General features: G+C 45.2%; 1 protein-coding gene across 7 annotated transcripts in view; it reads left to right on the top strand.

Annotated features, from left to right (window-relative positions):
- Nucleotides 1-4,970: 4,970 nt before the first annotated feature.
- Nucleotides 4,971-20,209, top strand: part of MITF (melanocyte inducing transcription factor) — a 168,217-nt gene continuing 152,978 nt past the window's right edge. For 3 of the 7 annotated variants that reach the window (XM_078853551.1, XM_078853552.1, XM_073351090.2), the window contains exon 1: nucleotides 5,251-5,331. Coding sequence is in view for 3 of the 7 variants with exons in the window: in XM_073351080.2 (XP_073207181.2) it covers nucleotides 5,228-5,331 (104 nt within the window). In the remaining 4 variants the exon portion in view is untranslated. Of the gene's footprint in view, nucleotides 5,332-14,140; nucleotides 14,307-20,209 lie in introns of those variants that run through there. The other 4 variants (XM_073351080.2, XM_073351079.2, XM_073351085.2 and 1 more) reach the window with 4 other exon arrangements.

Raw genomic sequence — 20,209 nt, forward strand, 5'->3', positions numbered from 1 at the left:
AGACTTTTGGAGTTTGCCAGCTATAACAATTTGGTTATTGCAGACACACTAGGAGCACATAAAGCATCCAGACAATCAACGTGGCATGCACTTAATGGTCTACATCACAGTCAGATCGACTACATCATGGTGCAAAACTGATTTAGTTCTGGGATCAATAGAGCTAAAACAAGGAGCTTCCCAGGTGCTGATATTGGAAGTGATCATGACCTTGTGATGCTAAACTTTTGGCTGTGGCTAAGGAAAATCGTCAGGCCAAAGTTCACGAGAACCAAGTTTGACATAGAAAGACTTAGAGACCGAAGCATTGCAGAGTCATTCCAAGCAACGATCGGTAGAAAATTTGCCCTGCTGCTTGTTCTAGAGGAAGACAGAGAAACAACAATGACCAACAATTTCAACGCTGTAATGAATGAGGCAGCAATGGACATCCTTGGGAAACACCATAAGAAGACAAAACCTTGGGTCACAAATGAAATACTACAAATGTGTGACATTCGAAGAGAACTCAGGCGAGACAAGAACAGCACTGAGGGAGCTGATAAATACAGAGCGACTGGCAGAAAGATCAAGAAAGGAATGAAGGTAGCCAAGGAAATATGGATCAAAAACAATGCTCTAAAATTGAAATGTATCAACAATAAAAATAGCAAATGAGCCTTCCAGACTGTAAAAGATCTGATGAAGGAAAGACGGACCAAAGCTAATGCAATTCAAGACAAAGAAGGGAACAGTGTTACAGAAGAAAGGGACATCATCAACAGGTGGACAAACTACTGCTCAGATCTATACAACCACCAGACAAATGGAGGTCCAAGACAGTGTCTAGTGTCTTAGACAGCCCAGATTCAACAGAGGAGGATGACTTTCCAATACTGTGTGAAGAAGTGGAGACAGCTGTGAAATCACTCAAGAACGGAAAGGCTACAGGTATTGACAACATCCCAGCCGAACTGATTAAATTCGGAGGAGAAACAGTAATAAATGTACTCACCAAGATCTGCAACAAGATCTGGCAAACCAGTGAGTGGCCCTCCAGGAGGACACAGTCACTAATCATCAAAGAAAGGCAACCTGAATTGTGTCAAAATTATCGGACCATAAGCTTAATTAGCCATTCCAGCAAAGTGATATTGAAAGTCATATTGAACAGACTGAAGCCACAAGCAGAGAATATCATCACTGAAGAACAGGCTGGCTTTCGTGCTGGAAAAAATACCACAGAACCGATTTTCAACCTTCGTGTTCGATGTGAGAAGTACTTATAACACCAGCAGGACATCTACCACGTCTTTGTTGACTTCAAGAAGGTGTTTGACAGAGTATGGCATGAAGCTCTCTGGGAAACCATGAAGAAGTACAATGTTGGTCATAAATTTATTCTTACCATTGAACGACCGTATGCGAAGACCAGCAGTGCAGTTCTTGTCAATGTCACAATAAGAGAATGGTTTCGCACCACTGTTGGAGTCCAGCAAGGTTGCCTTCTTCTGCCCACACTGTTCAACATCTACTTGGAGTGAATAATGACTAATGCCCTAGAAGATCACATATGCACACTCAGCACTGGGGGGGGGGGGGGCGAACAATCTCAAATCTTCAGTTTGCTGATGACATTGATGGTCTGGCAGGTAGCGAAGATCAACCTTGTGAAATGACTGGATGAAACATCTGCAAAATATGGCTTGGAAATAAGTACAGAGAAAACCAAGCTGATGACAAATAAACATGACGGGATCAGCTCACATATCACTGTCAGTGGACAAGAGTTGGAGACAGTGAAACAGTTCAACTATTTGGGGGCAATCATCACTGATGAAGGATCAAAGGCAGAAATTCTGGCAAGAACTGCACAAACAACAGCAACAGTGGCAAAGCTAAAGCCAATTTGGAAGAAGAAGAATATCTCCCTCGAATCCAAATGGAAACTGCTGCACAAACTAGTCATCTCCATTTTTTTGTACGTGTGCGAGACATGGACCCTTACGGCAGAACTTGAACGGAAAATACAGGTAGTAGAGTTGAGATACTTCCGTAAAATCCTGGGCACCTCCTACTTCGACCACATCACTAATGAAGAGGTCCATAACATCTTCACGCAATGCGCTGGGTCATATGAAGACCCACTGATGACTGTGAAGAAGTGCAAGCTGAAGTGACAAGTGACCATGTAACAAGATCATCTGGCCTATCCAAGATCATCCTCCAAGGGTCAATATAGGGGAAGAGAAGAAGAGGTAGACAGAAGAAAAGATGGATTGATAACATAAAAGAGTGGACAGGAATGGACTTTGCGGAGACTCAAGCACTGACACACAGTCATCAGGGGTGGTAACATTTAGTTGATTGCTCATCAGTTATGGTGCCCCAACTACTAATATGGTTATGAGAGTGATGATGATGATGTATAGAATGCCTTCTATTCTAAGAGCCCTGTGAAGTAGGTAAATGCCATGAGCCCTTTGTTACAGAGGAGAAAAACATGAAAAACAGGAGTGAGGTTTCTTATCCACCCAAGGTTTCACAGTGAACCCAGATCCTGACTACACCTTGTGCTTTAACCACTTAGCCATGCTTCCCAGAGGTCTGAATCAGCCTTGATCTTCACCCAGGTCTCAGACTGAACCTGACCTACTTGTGAGATTAGGAAAAGGTTATGTATACCCCAAACTTCATTTCACTTCCCTTCCTCTTCAGAAGCAGATCCACTAAGCTCAGTGATAGGAAGGTTTCTATTGGGCTTTGCTATTTCAGCATAGTTCAGTCTCAGCAGAAGCACTCCCAAGTAGCTCCAGAGTGCTGCTGTGATTGATGAAAGAGTTGCAGCAGCACGGTCCTCTGGAAATGAGGCAAGATTTCCCCAGCCACAGAGAGGAGCGAGTCTTGTGGCTTTACCTTAGCTCCCCAAATAGGACCTGCCACCAGAAGTGAGTGAATCTCTCAGCCTTCCTGAAAAAGACCTACTACTGTGAGGTGGGAGAGTGCAGATCATGGGGATCTTCTGCTGGAGGGATCATTAATGGTTGGAAAAGCCAGGGATTGTGGGAAGGAGAAAATCCTAATTATTTAAAATTATTATTATTAGCTATTTTATTATTATTTTTATTTACTGTAGTGTGTAGGAGTCCAGGTTGTGAACCAGGACCCCAATTGCACTAGGCCCTATACAGACATAGAACAAAAAGATCCTGCCCCTGAGAGCTTACAATCTAATGGTCATGGGTAGGGGCTCTCAAAGGGATCACAGGCTACCACTTTGATAGCCAGTGAGTTAGCTGGTATTTTAATGAAAGCACTTTGTGGAGTTAATTCTGTGAGGTAGTAAAAATCCAGGTGCCTATAGCATGGTTATAAGGAGAAAGACCCCTACCACACTGGTGATGGGAAGCCAGGTTAGAACCTTGACAGCAACAGATTGTGGCCAGACAATTTTAGCCAGGGTGTGGTAAGACCCTTAGTAAACAATTTCCCCCTACCAATTTGTGTTGCTTTAGAAAACAGTGTACCCTGCCGTTTCTGATCCTCCAGGAGCCAACCTGCTTCATTCTCAACACTGATCTGTCCGTGAGCCATTACTGATTACATCAACAGGAAGCTCTGAGACTACCTCTACGCAGCACTTCTATGATCTTGGGGGGTGCCTCAGGGAAGCTATTCCATTAAACATGTTTCAGAATAAGATAGAAAAAGGGAACCCAGTCCCCTTTGTTTTTAGCCACAGGGTGATGATTTAAAAGGGTTTTTAGCCACAGGGTGATTGGGCAGGGGCTAGAGCTACCGGGCTCACTCTTCCTGGCTGCCCACAGCTCCTAGGGGAACATTGGCAGCCCCAATGCAACTTATAGTTGAGCCACGGGGAGCATAAGAGAGCGTTAAAAGTACCTTTGCCTCAGTCTCCATTTCTTCCCGGAATGCACTTCAGCTGGAGGGCAGAACCAGGCGGCTAGCCATCACACGCTGGAATGGCTTTTTTTTCTCCTTAGTCATTTACAATTGTTGACACTTGTGCTAAGGTGGCATTGCATGTGAGCCTAAATAAGCGTTTCATTGAGCTTAATTGAACATTAACCACGTTGTACTGCAAAACAATGCTTTACGGGGGGTCAAGAACTCTCGCTAAGCTCGCTAACCAGGTATGCCCCTGACACAGGGATTTTGCCTTTATTTTTGTTATCCCCTTCGTAATCTCAGTGTGAGATGCGGTACTTCCTTGCCTAAACATCCAGATAAAATATTTGAAAAAACACTTAACAAGCGTTAAACCCCCCCCCCCCCCGGCGCTTGGGCATTAGCCTGGCTGTCGCGCACCGGGCCTAGGAGCCAGAATCAGCGATGGCACCCGATCGGCGCTTCCCCCCCCGGGGATGAGGCAGGGAACTCATTTGTGGTTTCACTCCCCCCCCCCCGGCTAAAGGAGGACCCCCCCTCCCCAGGATGTAACCTCTACACCACACCAGAAGGTGCAGTCAACAGGCCAGGCGCCGGCCCCACGACCTGGGCAACTTGAAACTCAAGACCCTAGGCCTTGCGGCCTCCGCCTCCCTGTTTGGCTTTGCAGCATCCTCGCCTCCCGCCTCACCACGTCGCCGCCGGTGAAGCAATGACCCCCCCACCCCCACGGCTCTTTTCCGGGGGACCCCCCCCCCCCAAACCAAACGCCGGCAACGCCTTGGCTACTGGAACAGGTGACCCTGGGGCCTGATGAGAGAAACTGGGGGCCCAGCCCCCCGGGCTCTCTGGGGCCCGCCCCGTCACTGGATTTGCACAGACCGCACAGGCGGTTTTTTTTGGGGGGGGCGCCCCAATTACCCCCCGCCGCCGCCGCCGCCCTCCAGCGGCCCTGGCTGGGATCCCGGCTGGGAGGCGGGGGCTGGCCCCTTGCAGCCGGGGGTGAGGAGACCGCCCTGGAGGGCGCGGCGGGGGGGGGGGGGGCAGCCCTGGCGCTGGGCGAAGGGCTCCGCACCCTGCTCGCCGCCCGCCCGCCGGCCGCTTCCTCCTGCCGGGCCTGGCGGGAGTTGTAGTGCGCAGGGCCCCGCGCCGGCCGGGCGGAGGCGGGCAGCCCGGCCCCGTGGCGGACTACAAGTCCCAGGCCGGGGGGGGTGGGCGTAGGCCGGGGGCGGCGGCGGCGAGCGGCGGCAGGGGCAGGGGCAGGCCGCGCACTCGCACGCGCCGCCGGGCAGCGCCGGGGGAAGGTTGCGCTGCTCGCTGGCTGCCGGAGCCGGGGACGATGCAGGCGGAGTCGGGGATCGTGGCGGACTTCGAGGTCGGCGAGGAGTTTCACGAGGAGCCCAAGACCTACTATGAGCTGAAGAGCCAGCCCCTGAAAAGCAGGTGGGTGAGGGTGGTGGGGGGCACTGCTGGGGCAGCGCCGTGCCCCTCCCTCCCTTCTTCCCCTGCCCGCTTTTCATTCCCCCTCTCTCCCACCTGCCCGTGTTCATCCCCCTGCCCCCTTTCCATTCCCCCTCTCTGCCCGTGTTCATCCCTCTGCCCCTTTTCCCTTCCCCCTCTCTGCCCTTCTCCTTCTGCTTATGCTCATCCCTCTGCCCCCTTTCCATTTCCCCTCTCTGTCCTTCTCCCCTTGCTGGTGTTCACCCCCCTGCCCGTGTTCCCTCCTCTGCCTCCTGCCCATTCTCCCTTTCTGCTCATCCCCCTGCCACCCTTTCCCCCTCTCTGTTTTCTTTCTATTCCCCCTCTCTGCCCTTCTCCCCTTGCTCCTGTTCATCCCCCTGCCCCTTTCTCCTTCTATCATAGAATCATAGAATATCAGGGTTGGAAGGGACCTCAGGAGGTCATCTAGTCCAACTCCCTGCTCAAAGCAGGACCAATCCCCAATTTTTGCCCCAGATCCCTAAATGGTTCCCTCAAGGATTGAACTCACAACCCTGGGTTTAGCAGGCCAATGGTCAAACCACTGAGCTATCCCTCCCCCTTCCAACTATCCCTCCCCCTTCTGCCCTTCTCTCTCTCTTCTCCTGCCCCCGCTCCTCCTGCCCCATTCCCTCTCTCTGCTCCCTGCCTGTGTTCATCTCTCTGCCCTTCTCCCTCTGTCCCCTTTCCATTCCCTCTCTATCTTTCCTTCTCTCTCTCTCTCTTCCCCTGCCCCATTCCCTCTCTCTGCCCCTGCCCTTCTTCTTTTGCTCTCTTTCCATTCCCCCTTGCCCCATTCCCTCTCTCTCCTCCCTGCCTGTGTTCATCCCCCTGCCCTTCTCCCTTTGCCCCCTTTCCATTCCCCCTTTCCTCCTGCACCCTGCCCTTTCTCAGGCCCCTTCTCTTCTACCTTTCCCTCTGTTCCTCTTTTATTCCTCCTCTCCTTAATCTGCCCTTCTCTTTTCCCTTCTCCCATGCCTCTAGGAGAGACACCTCCCCTCCCCCTTGGCCCAGATAGGAATGGGGAAAGGCTGCCCCTCCCCTGGCAGTGCCATTGTGGTGCTGCTTGTGCCCCGAAGCTGCAGGGCCTGTCCCCGTTTGGGCGCACTGGAGCTCGGGGCTTGAATGCGTAGGCTGTCACTGACTCCCAGCGTGGGACACTGTCAAAGCAGGGAAAATGTTGCAAACGGCAGCCTGCTAATTTAGGGGCGAGGCGGGCTGGTGAAGCCAGGGGGTGTCACACTCTGAGGAGGCTGTTTGTTTTGGGATGGTGGTGGTGGTTTGCTGGTGTTTAAACCATGTCACTGATTGCAAAATGTTACTGAGGGAATAATCAGGCTGCCATGTGGCTGCTGTTTGTATTCTGTATTGCTGAATCAGCCCGTTTGTAAATGTTAAACAAAATATATTGAAAGGAAACATCCTATGCTGTTGGGACCATAAAAGCAGCTATTTAGTTAGTGTTTTCTGTAATAATAGCAGTGTTGTTTGGCATGTGTTTAGGGGAGAGGGAGGGTCCAAGTTCTGGTGTGGTGTTATATAAAGGGTATTGTTGGGCATTATCCAGCCTTGGCCAAAGGATATCGCTGTCATTCTTGGAGAGGCCCAGACTAAAGCTTGACTGTGCATAAAGGGTATAGGAGACAGAAAGTGAGAGAGAAATCTGCCCCTTTTCATTCAGGGTGGACGGGGCTCCAAACAAGTGAATAAATTGGATCGTTTGAGTGTTCTGATAGGATCACCTACATAACATTGCATTAGTCTGTGGAAGAGTGAGGGAGAAAACTTCCGTCAGGTAAAATAAATGATCACGTACAACACTGAGGGAGAATAGCTGCTTGTGCTGTTTCAAAACCTGCAACGTCTATTTCTATGCCATCGTGCTAGCTTGATAAATGCTAGCTAGTCAGAACAAACTGGCTATACGGTAATACACTGTTTCACACTTTTTTTACACTGGAAACAGGTGCAGGACAGAATTTGGGATCCAGTCAATGCTAAATTAAAACAGGTGTTGCAAGCCTTGTGGTTTTTTTTGTTTTGTTTTTATTTTGGAGCAGGCCCATGCTACTTGAAATCAATGAATGACCTATTTGTTCACAAGTTTTCAATTGAAGTTCTTGCAATGGTGTTTACGAAAGTTATCTGCTATATTGTCATCTCGATCTGCTGTGTTGTTTAGACGGGCTCCAGCTTGTTCAGCGTATTTCTACTCCTCTTACACTGTGTTAGGGCATTTGCTCCTTCTAGGGAACTGCTGGAAAAAGAAAGCAAATGCATCTAGCACTTCAAGTCATCTGTGCCTTGTGGGCCCTGCACGTTTTACTCTGTCAGCAGTGTCTTTTTTTCCTTCTCCAGACTTTCTTCCAGGGTGCTTTGTCAACAGCAAACCTTTCATCCTCCTCACAATGGATGTAATGCTGGTGATGAATGAGTCTCCGTGGAACGATGGGTGGCTCATTTTGGTCGCTGATACACAGATGGCAAAAACATTCTATCTAATTTATAGCCAAGCTTGTTGATAGCATATCTTGTTTTAGTTATTTTCACTTTTTAAGTATGCTCCCTACGCCAGTGTCTGGGCACACGTATGGAGTTAAAATAGTGCATGGTGCATACGACAAATATTAAATAGAGTCCTACCTCCCATCTTTAGTAAGTCTATAAATAAGTTCCCCATCCCTCAAACAAAAGTCTTAAGTATATAGATAGATATTGTACTGTGCCCTGCTGGCTTAAGAAAAATTCACGCTCTTTTGGACCAGTGAAGGCCCTGTAAAAACCCCTGGCACTAACACCCAGGATTTCAAATCTTGGGATGCTTGGGGCTTGTTTTCATTACAGTTAACTGGAGTTATAACTCAAGTGTTGCCCTGTCCATATGCAAAACTGCTTAGCTCAGTGTGGTGATCCTTTTAACTCAAGTTGGCTTGCCTGTCAAGAGGTACATGCTAAAGCTGGAGTTAGCCTAACACCCTAAGCTGCTAACTCAGCCACTCTGTGCAGCTTGTGTTATTTTGTAGCATAGCTACTTTCGCAGAGCTAAGCCAACTGCGAAGAGATCACTGTGCAGTGAAGTGATACCTGTAGAGCGAGCACTTTAGACCCACTGTAATGGTGGTGCGTGGGAAGAGAAGTGTTTCTCGTGTAGCTAGGACCCAAACAATATAGGGCTTCAAAGTTCAGTGTTCACACCTTAAATTGCACCTGGAAGCCAGTGCAACCTACAGGGCACTGAGTTTCTTATGAGTCGGGCTCTGTATCTGACAATGGATGTCACAGAAAACATGGATTCTGTGGCTTTCTGTGACTTCTGCAGTGGGTGGTGTGGCTTACCCCAGGATTGCCCAAGTAGCAGCTAGTGCAGCTGGCCCCTGGGACCCCCTGAGCAATGGTCCCGGGGTGGCAGGAGCAATGGCAGGTGAGTGGCCCTTGGCATGGCTGGTGCTGCTGGCTGGCCTCGGCGCCCTCACCAAATCCCCCAGAGCAGCGCCCTCCTTGTCCCCCAGCTAAGATTTAGTCATGAGTATTTTCAGTAAAAGTCATGGGCAGGTCACTAAATCGTAGCCTTACGTATGATCAGTCTTCTTGAGCAATTATGTGGCCAGTAATCCAGTCTGTTAGGCCTTCAGAGCAAGGAGAGCAGGGTCCAGCTCCTAAATCAAGATGAATGGTTATCACCACCCCATTTTGCTCCCCCAGGCACAGATAAACAAAGTGCTTTAGGCCTCTGGGATCTAAATGCACCCCTATGTTGTGAACCTCTGTGGGGGTTAAGTGGGCAAACCCACTCAGGAATGATGACCATATACTCGGTGGCTTCCTGAAACCAACCAGGATTGTTTCCAATGTACCTGGATTGAGCTTCAGATAGCATGTTGTCACCTGAGCACAAGTACTTTCCTCCTCTGAGTCGTGCACCTGGAATGCAAACACTGGGCCCTGTCCGTGTCCAAAGAAACAGAGATCGAGTCATTACATCATAATGGTGGTTCTGCAGTCCGGACCACATCACTGTGTTCCCCAGCAGCCTCACGTACATATTGAGCAGCAAGGGTGACAGAATAGAAACCTGCAGTGTCTCTCTCACATCCCTCCAACAAGAAAGAGCCCTCAGGTGGAATAATAATTACCTAAACCTCTTGAGATCTTTCTGACAGGGGGAGAATGTATATTGTTGACATTGACACAGCTAGCCCAGCTTGTACACACCACTGTATCACCAGTGTGTAGCCCTGGACTCCTGCAGTACGCAGAGCCCACAGCAGGCTGAGCGGAGGCAGGGACCCCAGTCTCGGCTGGACTTGAAGTCCAGCCCAACTAGGGGCCACAGCCAGGTTAGTAAAACCTGGTGGATGATAGCAACTAAGGATGCTGATAGAACCAGTGAACCTGACCTGTTTCCATGAATTGGGGAAGATCGGCCAATGAGACTCTCTGCTGGTTCTCTGCTCTGCCCATGCCTGAAACCTGACTGGTGGGTATCGAGGACAGCTGAGAACATCAAGAGTCTGATTCTCTTTCCTTGGTCATATTAGTAGTGTAAATCGGGAGTAACTGCCCTGAAGTTCATGGAGTTACATTCTCTTCTCAACAACCTTACCCCAAAAAGCATTTAAGGAATCGAGTGATAATGAGATGATGATGAACATCAGTGGATGGTTTGTTGAACAAGGGCCTATATGGCCACTTGGTTGAGCAGTGCTGGCATGCTGCCTTTCCTTGCTAATCTCCACTATCAAGACTCAATTTCTTCTGTGGGTTGTGGTGTGTGTGTTTGTTTTGTTTTTTTAAACTAGCCATGAGGGCCACAGAACACTTTGAACTTGTAGGCAATCTGAAGCTCCCCTTGCACACTGGGAGCGTCAACAAGTGAGATCAGAGGAAGCTCAGTCAGGGGTACATGGCATTTGTGCCCTCCAGTTCCAGACATAAACAGAATAATACAGTGCTTTTCATCAGTAGATTTCAAAGGAGATGATCATTATGCCCATTTTACAGAAGGTGGAAGCAAGGCACAGAGGGGGGATGTCATTTGCTCGCTCACCCAGCAGGCCAATGGCAGAGCCAGGAGCAGAACTCAGGTCTCTGGAGTCCCAGTCTGTTGCTCTGTCCACTAAGCAATACTGCCTGTCTTTACTCACATGGACAAAATCAATCCTGCCCAAAGATAGGGAAATCCTCTACTGACCCAACCAGTCAGCCTCTCATTTCTGCCTAAAGGGGAATTACTTTCTCTCTATAGTCTCATTGGAGTGATGAGGCAGAACAACCCCCATTATCGACCTGACCTCACATGGGAAATCCACCCAGCACGATATATTTAAAAAAAAAAAAAATCCAACTGCCTCCTGCCCCGAAAGACTCACCCATAACTTCATTGCCCAATTTAACTCAACACTTGCAATATTGATCTCCCTCCTTCAAATTCTGTTCTACTGCATCTACCACCCAATTCACCTGTCTCCCGTTTTCTTCTTCTTCTCTTTAATGCATACTCCCATTTGATAATTCAAGGTTCCAATCCAAAACTGCAAGGGATCCTCTAATAAAATCTCTTTGCTCTAAATGCTGTACTAGGCCATGCCACAGTAGAATGCTAGAGGCCAATGAAAAATGTAAGTCCAGCAAAAAGGCCCAGTAACAAGGACTGAAAATACTATGCTGGGCTAAGATACAGTGATTCCAACCTAAAGTCCTAAGGGGCACGTGAGAATTTAGCCTCTCAGACTGGGAAGTGCTAGACATGCTTAAGGATTCTCTGGAATTTGTTGTGGTTGAGTTTAAGATTGGAAAAGAGGAGACTAAGGGGGGATATGATAGAGGTATATAAAATCATGAGCGGTGTGGAGAAAGTGAATAAGGAAAAATCGTTATTTACTTGTTCCCATAATATAAGAACTACGGGCTACCAAATGAAATTAATGGGCAGCAGGTTTAAAACAAATAAAAGGAAGTTCTTCACTTAGCGCACAGTCAACCTGTGGAACTCCTTGCCTGAGGAGGTTGTGAAGGCTAGGACTATAACAGGGTTTAAAAGAGAACCTCCATGAATTTATCCAGTTAAGTCCATTAATGGCTATTAGTCAGGATGGGTAAGGAATAGTGTCCCTAGCCTCTGTTTGTCAGAGGGTGGAGATGGATGGCAGGAGAGAGATCACTAGATCATTACCTGTTAAGTTCATTCCATCTGGGGCACGTGGCATTGACCGCTGTCGGCAGACAGGATACTGGGCTGGATGGACATTTAGTCTGACCCAGTATAGCCATTTTTATGTTCTTAAGCCTTTGAAAACTAAACGGTTCTTACAGGCACCACAGTTTTTGCATAGTCATTTTTAGGTGTGAGAGAGAACTGGGATATGTGACTAAATCAATATGACAAGGCTTTTTAATACCTTTATGTTATTTATTACTAGACTGCAGAATGTAAGATGAAATCCTGCCCTCCCTAGCACATATGCAAACCCTTTCAGTGAGCATTACACATGCACTACTGAAGGCAGATTTGACCCTTTGTTTTCACCTGGAGGCTCATTTAAATTGGCTCACTTTGTTTGATGGACTAAGTTTACTGTTAATACAGATGAGCTAGGAACAGTGAAAATTGGTTGGGTTGGTCCATTTGCTTCTCCTTTTGCCACCCAGGAATATAAACCCATTTGGCTTATATGCTTGATACAGTGGAGGCCTGCAAATTGTCAACTATTGTAGCTGACAATTTCAGTTTTACAAAACCTGCATTCAGCAAGAATTTGAAGCTAATTTTTTTTACCGTTTATGCTACTGCACTGCTGATGATTTTCAGCTTAAATTTAATATCCCAGGAATGATCCTGTTATGAAATTTGTATTTTAAGTGGAAAAAGTTAAGAAAAACTCTGTTTGCATGGTAATTTTTTAAAAGAAGCGTATGCTTATTTTATCAGTAATAACGTTGAGATTTAATTTATTGAATTACCCAAGTTTATATAAAGAAAAGGAGTACTTGTGGCACCTTAGAGACTAACCAATTTATATAAAATTATCATAACTCCAGATATTCAGTGCTACAGATATGTTAGCTACATGTATTTCACTAATATAAATCAGTACCTCAGATCTAGCCAGCATTCAGATCTTCACTTATTTTTATGTCCTCTTGTGCTGCTCTCAAAGTTTGAGATTGACTGGTTAAATTAGTTTTCCTACTCTTAGAACACTGTATATTAGCAAGGGTAGTATCTAATTGGGGGAGGAAAATCCTTGGTGCACATATTTTTGCAGAGAATACTAATTCTGAAACTAAACTGGATTGTTATAAGTTCTTTATTATGCATATAATCAAATCTAATTTTGTAAATTAATTTTGCAGTGTGATTTAGATTTAAACTCGATTACATTACGATTTTCAATATTGTGTTTGTTCTTTTTTCAGATTACTGCTATTTAAGGATCTTATTCAAGGGTTTTATATTCACGTTGAATTCTGCAGTGCAGTTTGTTCAGACTGTTTATATCTGTTCCAGTTGTGCAAGAAGTGGAAAATATCCTTTATTTAGAACAGGTCACATGTGCTTGCTTACATCCAGGAACAGAGTCTCAATGTTATAAAAAAAAAATGTATCTTAGAGAAACAAATTTTAAAACAGTTTCTGAAAGGTTTTTCCTTCTCTAGAAGATCAACATTAGCATATTTTTAAGTAAAGTAAAACACAACATGTAGGGCAAAATTTTCAAAGGCACTAAGCGTTGGAGTAACTGTGGTCTCATTGATTTCAGTGGGAGCAGAGTTAGGCCAGTGCAGTATATCTTTGAAGATCCCTCCCATAACATTTTTGTGAGTGAGTAAAATTATCTGATGTTTATTCTGCACTTCAAATTCACTTCACGACAGAGAGAACCCTAGCCACAGATGATTACAGTACCTGAAAGTGACTTTATTTTTTTGAAAACACAGTGGAAATAAATGTACCCGAATAATAATACTATATCTAGCTTTATATAGTGCTTTTCTTCAATAGATCTCAAAATGATTTACAAAGGTGAGTGATTGTAATTGGGATGGCTCTTATATGAAAATGTGGGGAAAGCTAAACTATCCAAAATATTTCCTATGTAGGGAACTGGTGGTGACTCTTCTATTTAGGTAACATTTTCCATTGTAAAAGATTCTTGTGACCTCTCTGCGAAGTTCTCATACCTTCATTGTTTGCTGCAGCCCTTTGATGATCGGCATGGGGGACACCCTTGGGATACAAAAGTGCCTTTTCTTTATCCCATGAAATTCAGTTCAGCTTTTACTGTGACGTAACTTTTGAAGATCACCATTTCATTTCTCTCACTTGCATTTCTCAGACAGCCTGCCAAATTAATGACAAAATATTCTCAGACCAGGCTGACACCCCTGCCACACCTGGCAGCTGCCAGAGGAGCTAGTGGGGAAGAGAAACAGGCGGGGTATATGTATTATGTAAGAAAAAATAGTCTTTAATTAATGTTCACATACTGTTTTTTTCCCACAGATCCTTGCATCATTTAGTGTCCAAGATCAATGCACAAGTGGGCAGAATTACGGTTGCGGAGGCCGCTGTAAACCTGACATTTCCTAATTTTTGAGTGCCTGACTGTGCAACCTGAATAACATAGGTTACTAACAACTTGTGCAGAATCTAAGTTTTCATTTTAAAAAAACAAACATTCCCCTTTGGGTTGTGAACAAAACCTTCTAAATGTGACTGACCGTAAACTGACGCCCTGTGCAGTATGCACACAGATAGCGCTAGTGTGCTGCTTTGCTTAAAGCTTCCTTGGCAGCATTAGAGGTACGCTGACAAAACTCTGGGCAGAAGCCTGTTGGGTGCTGTGAAATTGGCAAGAACCTAGTCGATTTCATGTTGTTGTTGCTTGACTGGAATCCAAATAGATGCTGGGAAGGGGAAGACTAATAGAGACTTTCAGGTATGTTATTTGACATGTAAATGTCACTTCTTATCACACCCTGTAATTAAATCTTTAATAGGAAAAGTTAGAGATTTGTAGAGCATTTTTGTTCAAAATATACTTTCTCTCTGGGTGTGAATAATGTAGAAAGAAACCTATAGGTTTTGAATAGGACAGTTTGAATATAAATATTTTTGGAAAATGTTACATTTGTCTCTGCATTTCAAAGCAACCCCCCTTTCACATTTAAAAAAACAAACAAAAAATGAGCCAGTCATTTTCAGGTTTTGTTTTTGTTTTAATTCCAAAACGCTTACTTTGCATGTTGACTCAGGACAATCTTTAATTACCAGTTTGACATTTTAATGCTAGAAGGAAAATTAGGGAGCTCCAGACAAGTTCTGTCAGCACTTTGTCCATAGGTGGTGGTTTTCCTATTTTAGATTCTCAGATGTTTTAACGTGCAAAGTAATGGCCTGATTCTATTATCTTTGTTTACTAAAACTCATGCTGACTGAAGTAGTTGTGTCATAATAAGGCTGCATGATTGGGTGCTGTAACAGAGTTAATTTTACATGGAAACCTGTCTCCTTGCATTATATTATTATTATTTATTATTATACTTGACTAAGGACTTTTCTCACTGGTCCATGCAGTAAAACCGGAACAGTTACAGGGTAATGAATTGCATGCATACTGTTACGGCTTCCATTTTATATTTGTAGTATAGGAGCAATGCAAGTAAACCAAAAACATTTAGTTCTGCATTAATATGTATTCATAGCATACTATTGCTTGGTTTGCATATATCCATAGAAGGTTATGGGTTACTGATCTAAGCATCTGGTTTGAAATATGTAGGCTCCCTGGAATCAAAGACAGGGATCCTGGCAGGGCCAGCTCAGCCTGTTATCCTTTTGAGGTAGATAAAATGAGTTTTATGCAGTTTACTGTGTTAGGTGTCATTCAGACAACTCCCTACAGTCCAACGGCCTGTCTGCTCTGTGATGGCATTAAAGATTCCAAGGTGTCTTTGGAATAGTAGGGCTTTGCCCATGCATCCATGGCCAGAATTTCACCTTTTGACCCACCCCAGTGTTGAGAAGTGATCTCCACCCAGAGATGTCTTCATTCAGTGGGGAAGTGATTTATTTTACGTGCACAGACCCCAACCCTGCAAAGGGCTCCACAGCCACAACCTACTGATGTCTCTGGGACTCCATGAGAGAATCAGATTCTGAGCTTATAAATAACTCGCCTTTGCTGAACGCTTTAGGATCTCTCAGGATGAAAGGCACTATATCTTGTAAGGAGCTGTATTTATCATCAATATGAGCTTTGTTCCTTTCACCGTAATAGTACTGCTAGGTGTAGGAACTAATAGAACAGGGGTGGCCAACCTGTGGCTCCAGAGCCACATGCATCTCTTCAGAAGTTAATATGCAGCTCCTTGCATAGGGGCCAACTTTGGGGCTGGAGCTACAGACGCCAACTTTCCAGTGTGCCCGGGGGGGAGTGCTCACTGCTCAACCCCTGGCTCTGCCCCAGCCCCATGCCCCGCTCCACCCCTTCCCCCAAAGGCTCCGCCCCTTCCGCTGAGTTTGCCACACCCTTGCTCCTCCTTCCCTCCCAATCCTCCTGTACACCACAGAACTGCTGATTGCGGCAGGCAGGAGGTGCAGGGATGGAGGATTCGGTGCTGCTGGCGGGTGGGAAACACTGGGGTGAGGTTGGGGGGAGCTGACTGGGGGGGCTGCTGTTGTGTTACTGCGGCTCTTTGGCAATGCACATTGGTAAATTCTGGCTCCTGCTCAGGTTGGCCACCCTTGTAATAAAACATTCTCATGTGTATCGCTAGATGCCACAGGAGTCCAACTGCCTTTTAATATTATCACTAACTGTCTTTAATAGCTTAAGTGTTACCTCTAGTTCATATTTTATTGAACAAATGACATCTGTACTGTAACTTGTTCTGTCATAGTTGCATCTTTCTAACCACCTTTCTGCCAAAGATTCAACCCCGAGTCCAGTAGTTTGTATTTGTCTTCATTGATAACTGATTATACAGAAACCCTCTATAGGTTTTTCCCCCCCTCCTCACTAGAAGCCACTCTGTAGATTGAGCTGGCAGGATGAGGGACAGAAATGTGTTGCTGCCATACAGAATTATTTCTTCAAGCACAAACCAACAGAAATGTGTGAGGTGATAACTGTTACATTTAATACCATATAAAGGAGAATAGAAGTTTATCATAGGAGTTCACATTAATATTTTAATACTGCAATTAACAGCCTTTAACAGTAAGATTTTTAAAAAAAAAACTCCATTCCCGTGAAGATTTTGTTTGTACAGTATAACTAGACAATGGAGGACAAAGAGGAGTTCATGTAAGTGCATTCTGTAATACATTGTGCTGGGAAAATAACACTGAGAAAAAACAAACAACTCTTTCAGGGGGAAAAAAAGAGTATCAAAGACAGTATGGTACTATAAGATACAATTTAAAGGGTTGAGCCTGCAAACCATATTCCACATAAATAATCCTTGCTCACATGAGCAGTTGCATTCAAGTCAATGAGGCTGCTCCCTGAGTAGGGATTGCAGGATCAGGTCCCGGTTTTGTAAAGCGTATCATAATATCCATGGGCCAGGTTTACAGTATGCTCTGGTGACACAAAGCAGCCACAAATCTGGTTTAACCAGCTATTTAGGTTGTCTTTATGGCTACTTTGCACAGCTCTGATCATGCACATCAGCCAGAGCATGCTGGGGAATTTGGCCCTTTATCACCAATCACTCCACAGAATTAGACTTAATTACAGGGTTAATAAGTAGCACAGAAGGAGAGAAATGAAGATGTATGGGTTAGGAAGAAGGATTGTGTTGGGCCAAACGTTCAAAGGCACCTGTAGCAACTCTTAACTTGTATGCAAATGTGCATGCACAGGTTTGGTTTTGTTGTTTTTTGTGTGTGTGTGCGCACTCACACAAAAATGATAGTTTATACACACACAGAAACCCTATTTGTATGTGCAGATTTAGAGAAAGGGGCTTTACATGTGCAAATGCGCCATTTTTGTGTGCAGGAAAACCTTGCTGACAAAACACTGTCAGGCTTCTGTTTGGCTTGGTGTCATTCAAGGACAGGTCTGTTTTAGGCTTTGATGGCTCCCTAGGTGCCATTCATATCTCTGGGGAGTAGTCAAAAATTCCTGTCTGTTTGGGTGTCAGTCGATCAAAGCTTGCCAATGAGACTTGGGATGCTGAGGCAGCTTTTACCTGGTAGCCTATAACAATGCACGTTGCTGCACAAATAGTTGAAATCTAGTGAAGTACAATAGGGTTCTGGCAGGGATATTGGGGAGTTTTGGATCTGAGAGGGTAGGCAGAAATGGGAGCCACTCAAGTGGAGGAATGCAGCTGAAATAAAGAAATAGGATCCATTGGAGTGTTCTGGATTAAGGAGGCAGTGGAGTAGGAAATGAATAATTATTATTTACTGTTTGACAGTATTATAGTAGCACCTAAAGGGTTCACCCAAGACCTGGAACCCTGTTGTGCTCGCTGTTGTAAACTCACATAGGAATGGTAACTGTTGTGATTCCCTGTTTGGGGGAGGGCGGGGAAGCACACAGTGGGAGTTGGGGTGGAACCAAAGTAAACAGGGAGCTGTTTCAGGGCAGGAAGACTGCAGTCGGAGCTGGGGTCATTCAGGTTCATGGGGTCAGGAGGATAGGAAGAAGGGGCATAGGAGTTGCTGGTGTTTCCAGCTAGGGAGGGAAAGCAATAGTGCTAGGGAGGAGATTGGGGTGTTTTAAATGGGAAGGCAATGGCTGAAGCAGCAGAGCCTGGCTCAACCTGAGACTTGGAAGATTTTTTGTTTTTAAGATTTTTTTGTTTTTAAGTGAGGGAGGAGCATTTTTACAAGGAATATTTCCAAAGCAAATCGCCTTGAAGCGTAGTTTAATGCAATATACAGTAAAAAATCAAAACAGAAAATAATACCACCCCCACTCTTTTGTTGTTTGAAAAGTTCAGCCTGCCCTAATCACACAGAGATATAACCTGTGAGAGCTTTTGAATGTGAAGCAGGATGATGCTGAGATGTGGAATTCCAGCAAGAGGACGCTGGATTGTACAGAAGAGCTAAAAAGCTGTCTTTTTGGGCTGCTCATTTGCAGCTTTCAACTCACAGGAGATCAGTGGGAACACAGTAGCCCAGCAGTGTGATTCTCTGAAGATGTCACAATTATTTTATTTGGATTTCTGCTCACTCTAGAGGGCATACTTGCATTCTTTATTCATTCAGACTAGGGGATTTGCCTTTCCCAAAACCTCAGCCATACTAGGGGCATGTCCCAGGTGTCAGTTAATCTGGTGAAGACATTGGCGTTGTTAGGAACAGTTGCTGGGTGTTTTTTGCTTGTAAAGTGGAGGCTGCTGTTTGATGTCTTTTGCAGAGCTGCAATAAAAATCAAGGTATTCATCCACTAAGCTACTGCTTCTATTTGTTAAACTTGTGCACGGTGGCTTTGGAATTCAAGCTAACCAGTGTGTTGTGTAACTGTTCATTTTATTCCCTCATCTTCCCACCTGTCCATTTTATTCACCTGCCCAGCACCTAGACTGTAAGCAAGGAGAGTTGTCTTTGTTGTTTATATGTATAGCTCACAGCAAAAGGAGGCCCTAATCCTAGGGGCTACCAGAATGCACGTAAGTAATACCAAGAAAAATTATTGTAATGGTCACAGAGACTTCTTATGCACAAGAAGAGTCTTAAGAATGAAGCAGTGCTTCCATTTCTGAATTAACTGGTGAGTCAAAAGGATATTACTTCACAATAAGATCCCTTTGCAGTACAGTTTTTCCCCAGGTCAGATTGGCTGGGACCTTGGGGTTTTTTCATCTTTCTCTGTAGCACGGAATGCTGGTCACTTGCCAGAATTACCTGGGTATATCGCACTTAATCAGTTCCTTGCTATTGCCTTGGGCGTTGATGCACCTCGTCCCTCCTGTTCTCTGCCTGTGGCACATAATAGTTTAGTCTCCAGTGAGCTATAATATTTTGGTTGTTGGGTTTAGTGAGCTGGGTTGTTGGTTGTGGGGTGGGTTGGTAGTGGTCAGACTAAATGATCCGGTGGTCCCTTCTGATCTTAAACTACTATGACTCTCTGTTACAAAAAAGACAATTGTCCAAAATGTTGAGGATGTTATCTAGGAGATGCTGCGAATTCTGGGTTCGCTCTTGAAATAAGAATTCAGATACTGGAGAGTCGAGTTTGCCCAAGTATATAAGAGCCAAAATGCCTGAATTGCGACGGAGGGGAAGGTAAGTTGCTTTAGAGGAGGTGTGGTTTTGACACACTCAGTATTGGGCAATCAAAGGGTCTTTCCAGCATGGTGCTCATAAATTCAGAAGCCATCAAGAGAGGCAAGAAGATCTAGAAGCTGGTGAAGGGGTGTGAATCTCCTCTTTGAGAGGACTTCATTTTAAGTGACATGGAATGCCGGAGAGTTTGATAGAATAAAAGAGGCTGAGAATGCCCATATGTGAGTGGATTATTTCTGTTGAGTTGCAGCCATTACATTACAAAGATGAGATTGAAGCATGAGAGGCTCTTGAAATAAGATTTTTGTAATTTACACAAATTCATGCTTGACGTGTGGGTGTAAAGAGCATTGGTTGCTATAGAACATCATTTGGAAATTGGTATACTGATTTGTTTGATTCTGCTTGTTGAAGTTACAATTTCAATTCAATTGTAAAGCTGTTGTGCCAGTGATAAGCTGGTGTCTGGAGACTGGGATGGAGCCTAGATAGTGTGGCAGTGAATGCATTAACATTGTACATAGAGCCTGATCTGTAGCTCATTGCAGTCGATGAAAGGGCTCCCGTTGACTTCAGTGGGCTTTGAGTCAT

This window comes from Lepidochelys kempii, chromosome 7 (assembly GCF_965140285.1).
Source record: "Lepidochelys kempii isolate rLepKem1 chromosome 7, rLepKem1.hap1, whole genome shotgun sequence".
In the NCBI taxonomy this organism is placed as follows: Eukaryota; Metazoa; Chordata; order Testudines; family Cheloniidae; genus Lepidochelys; species Lepidochelys kempii.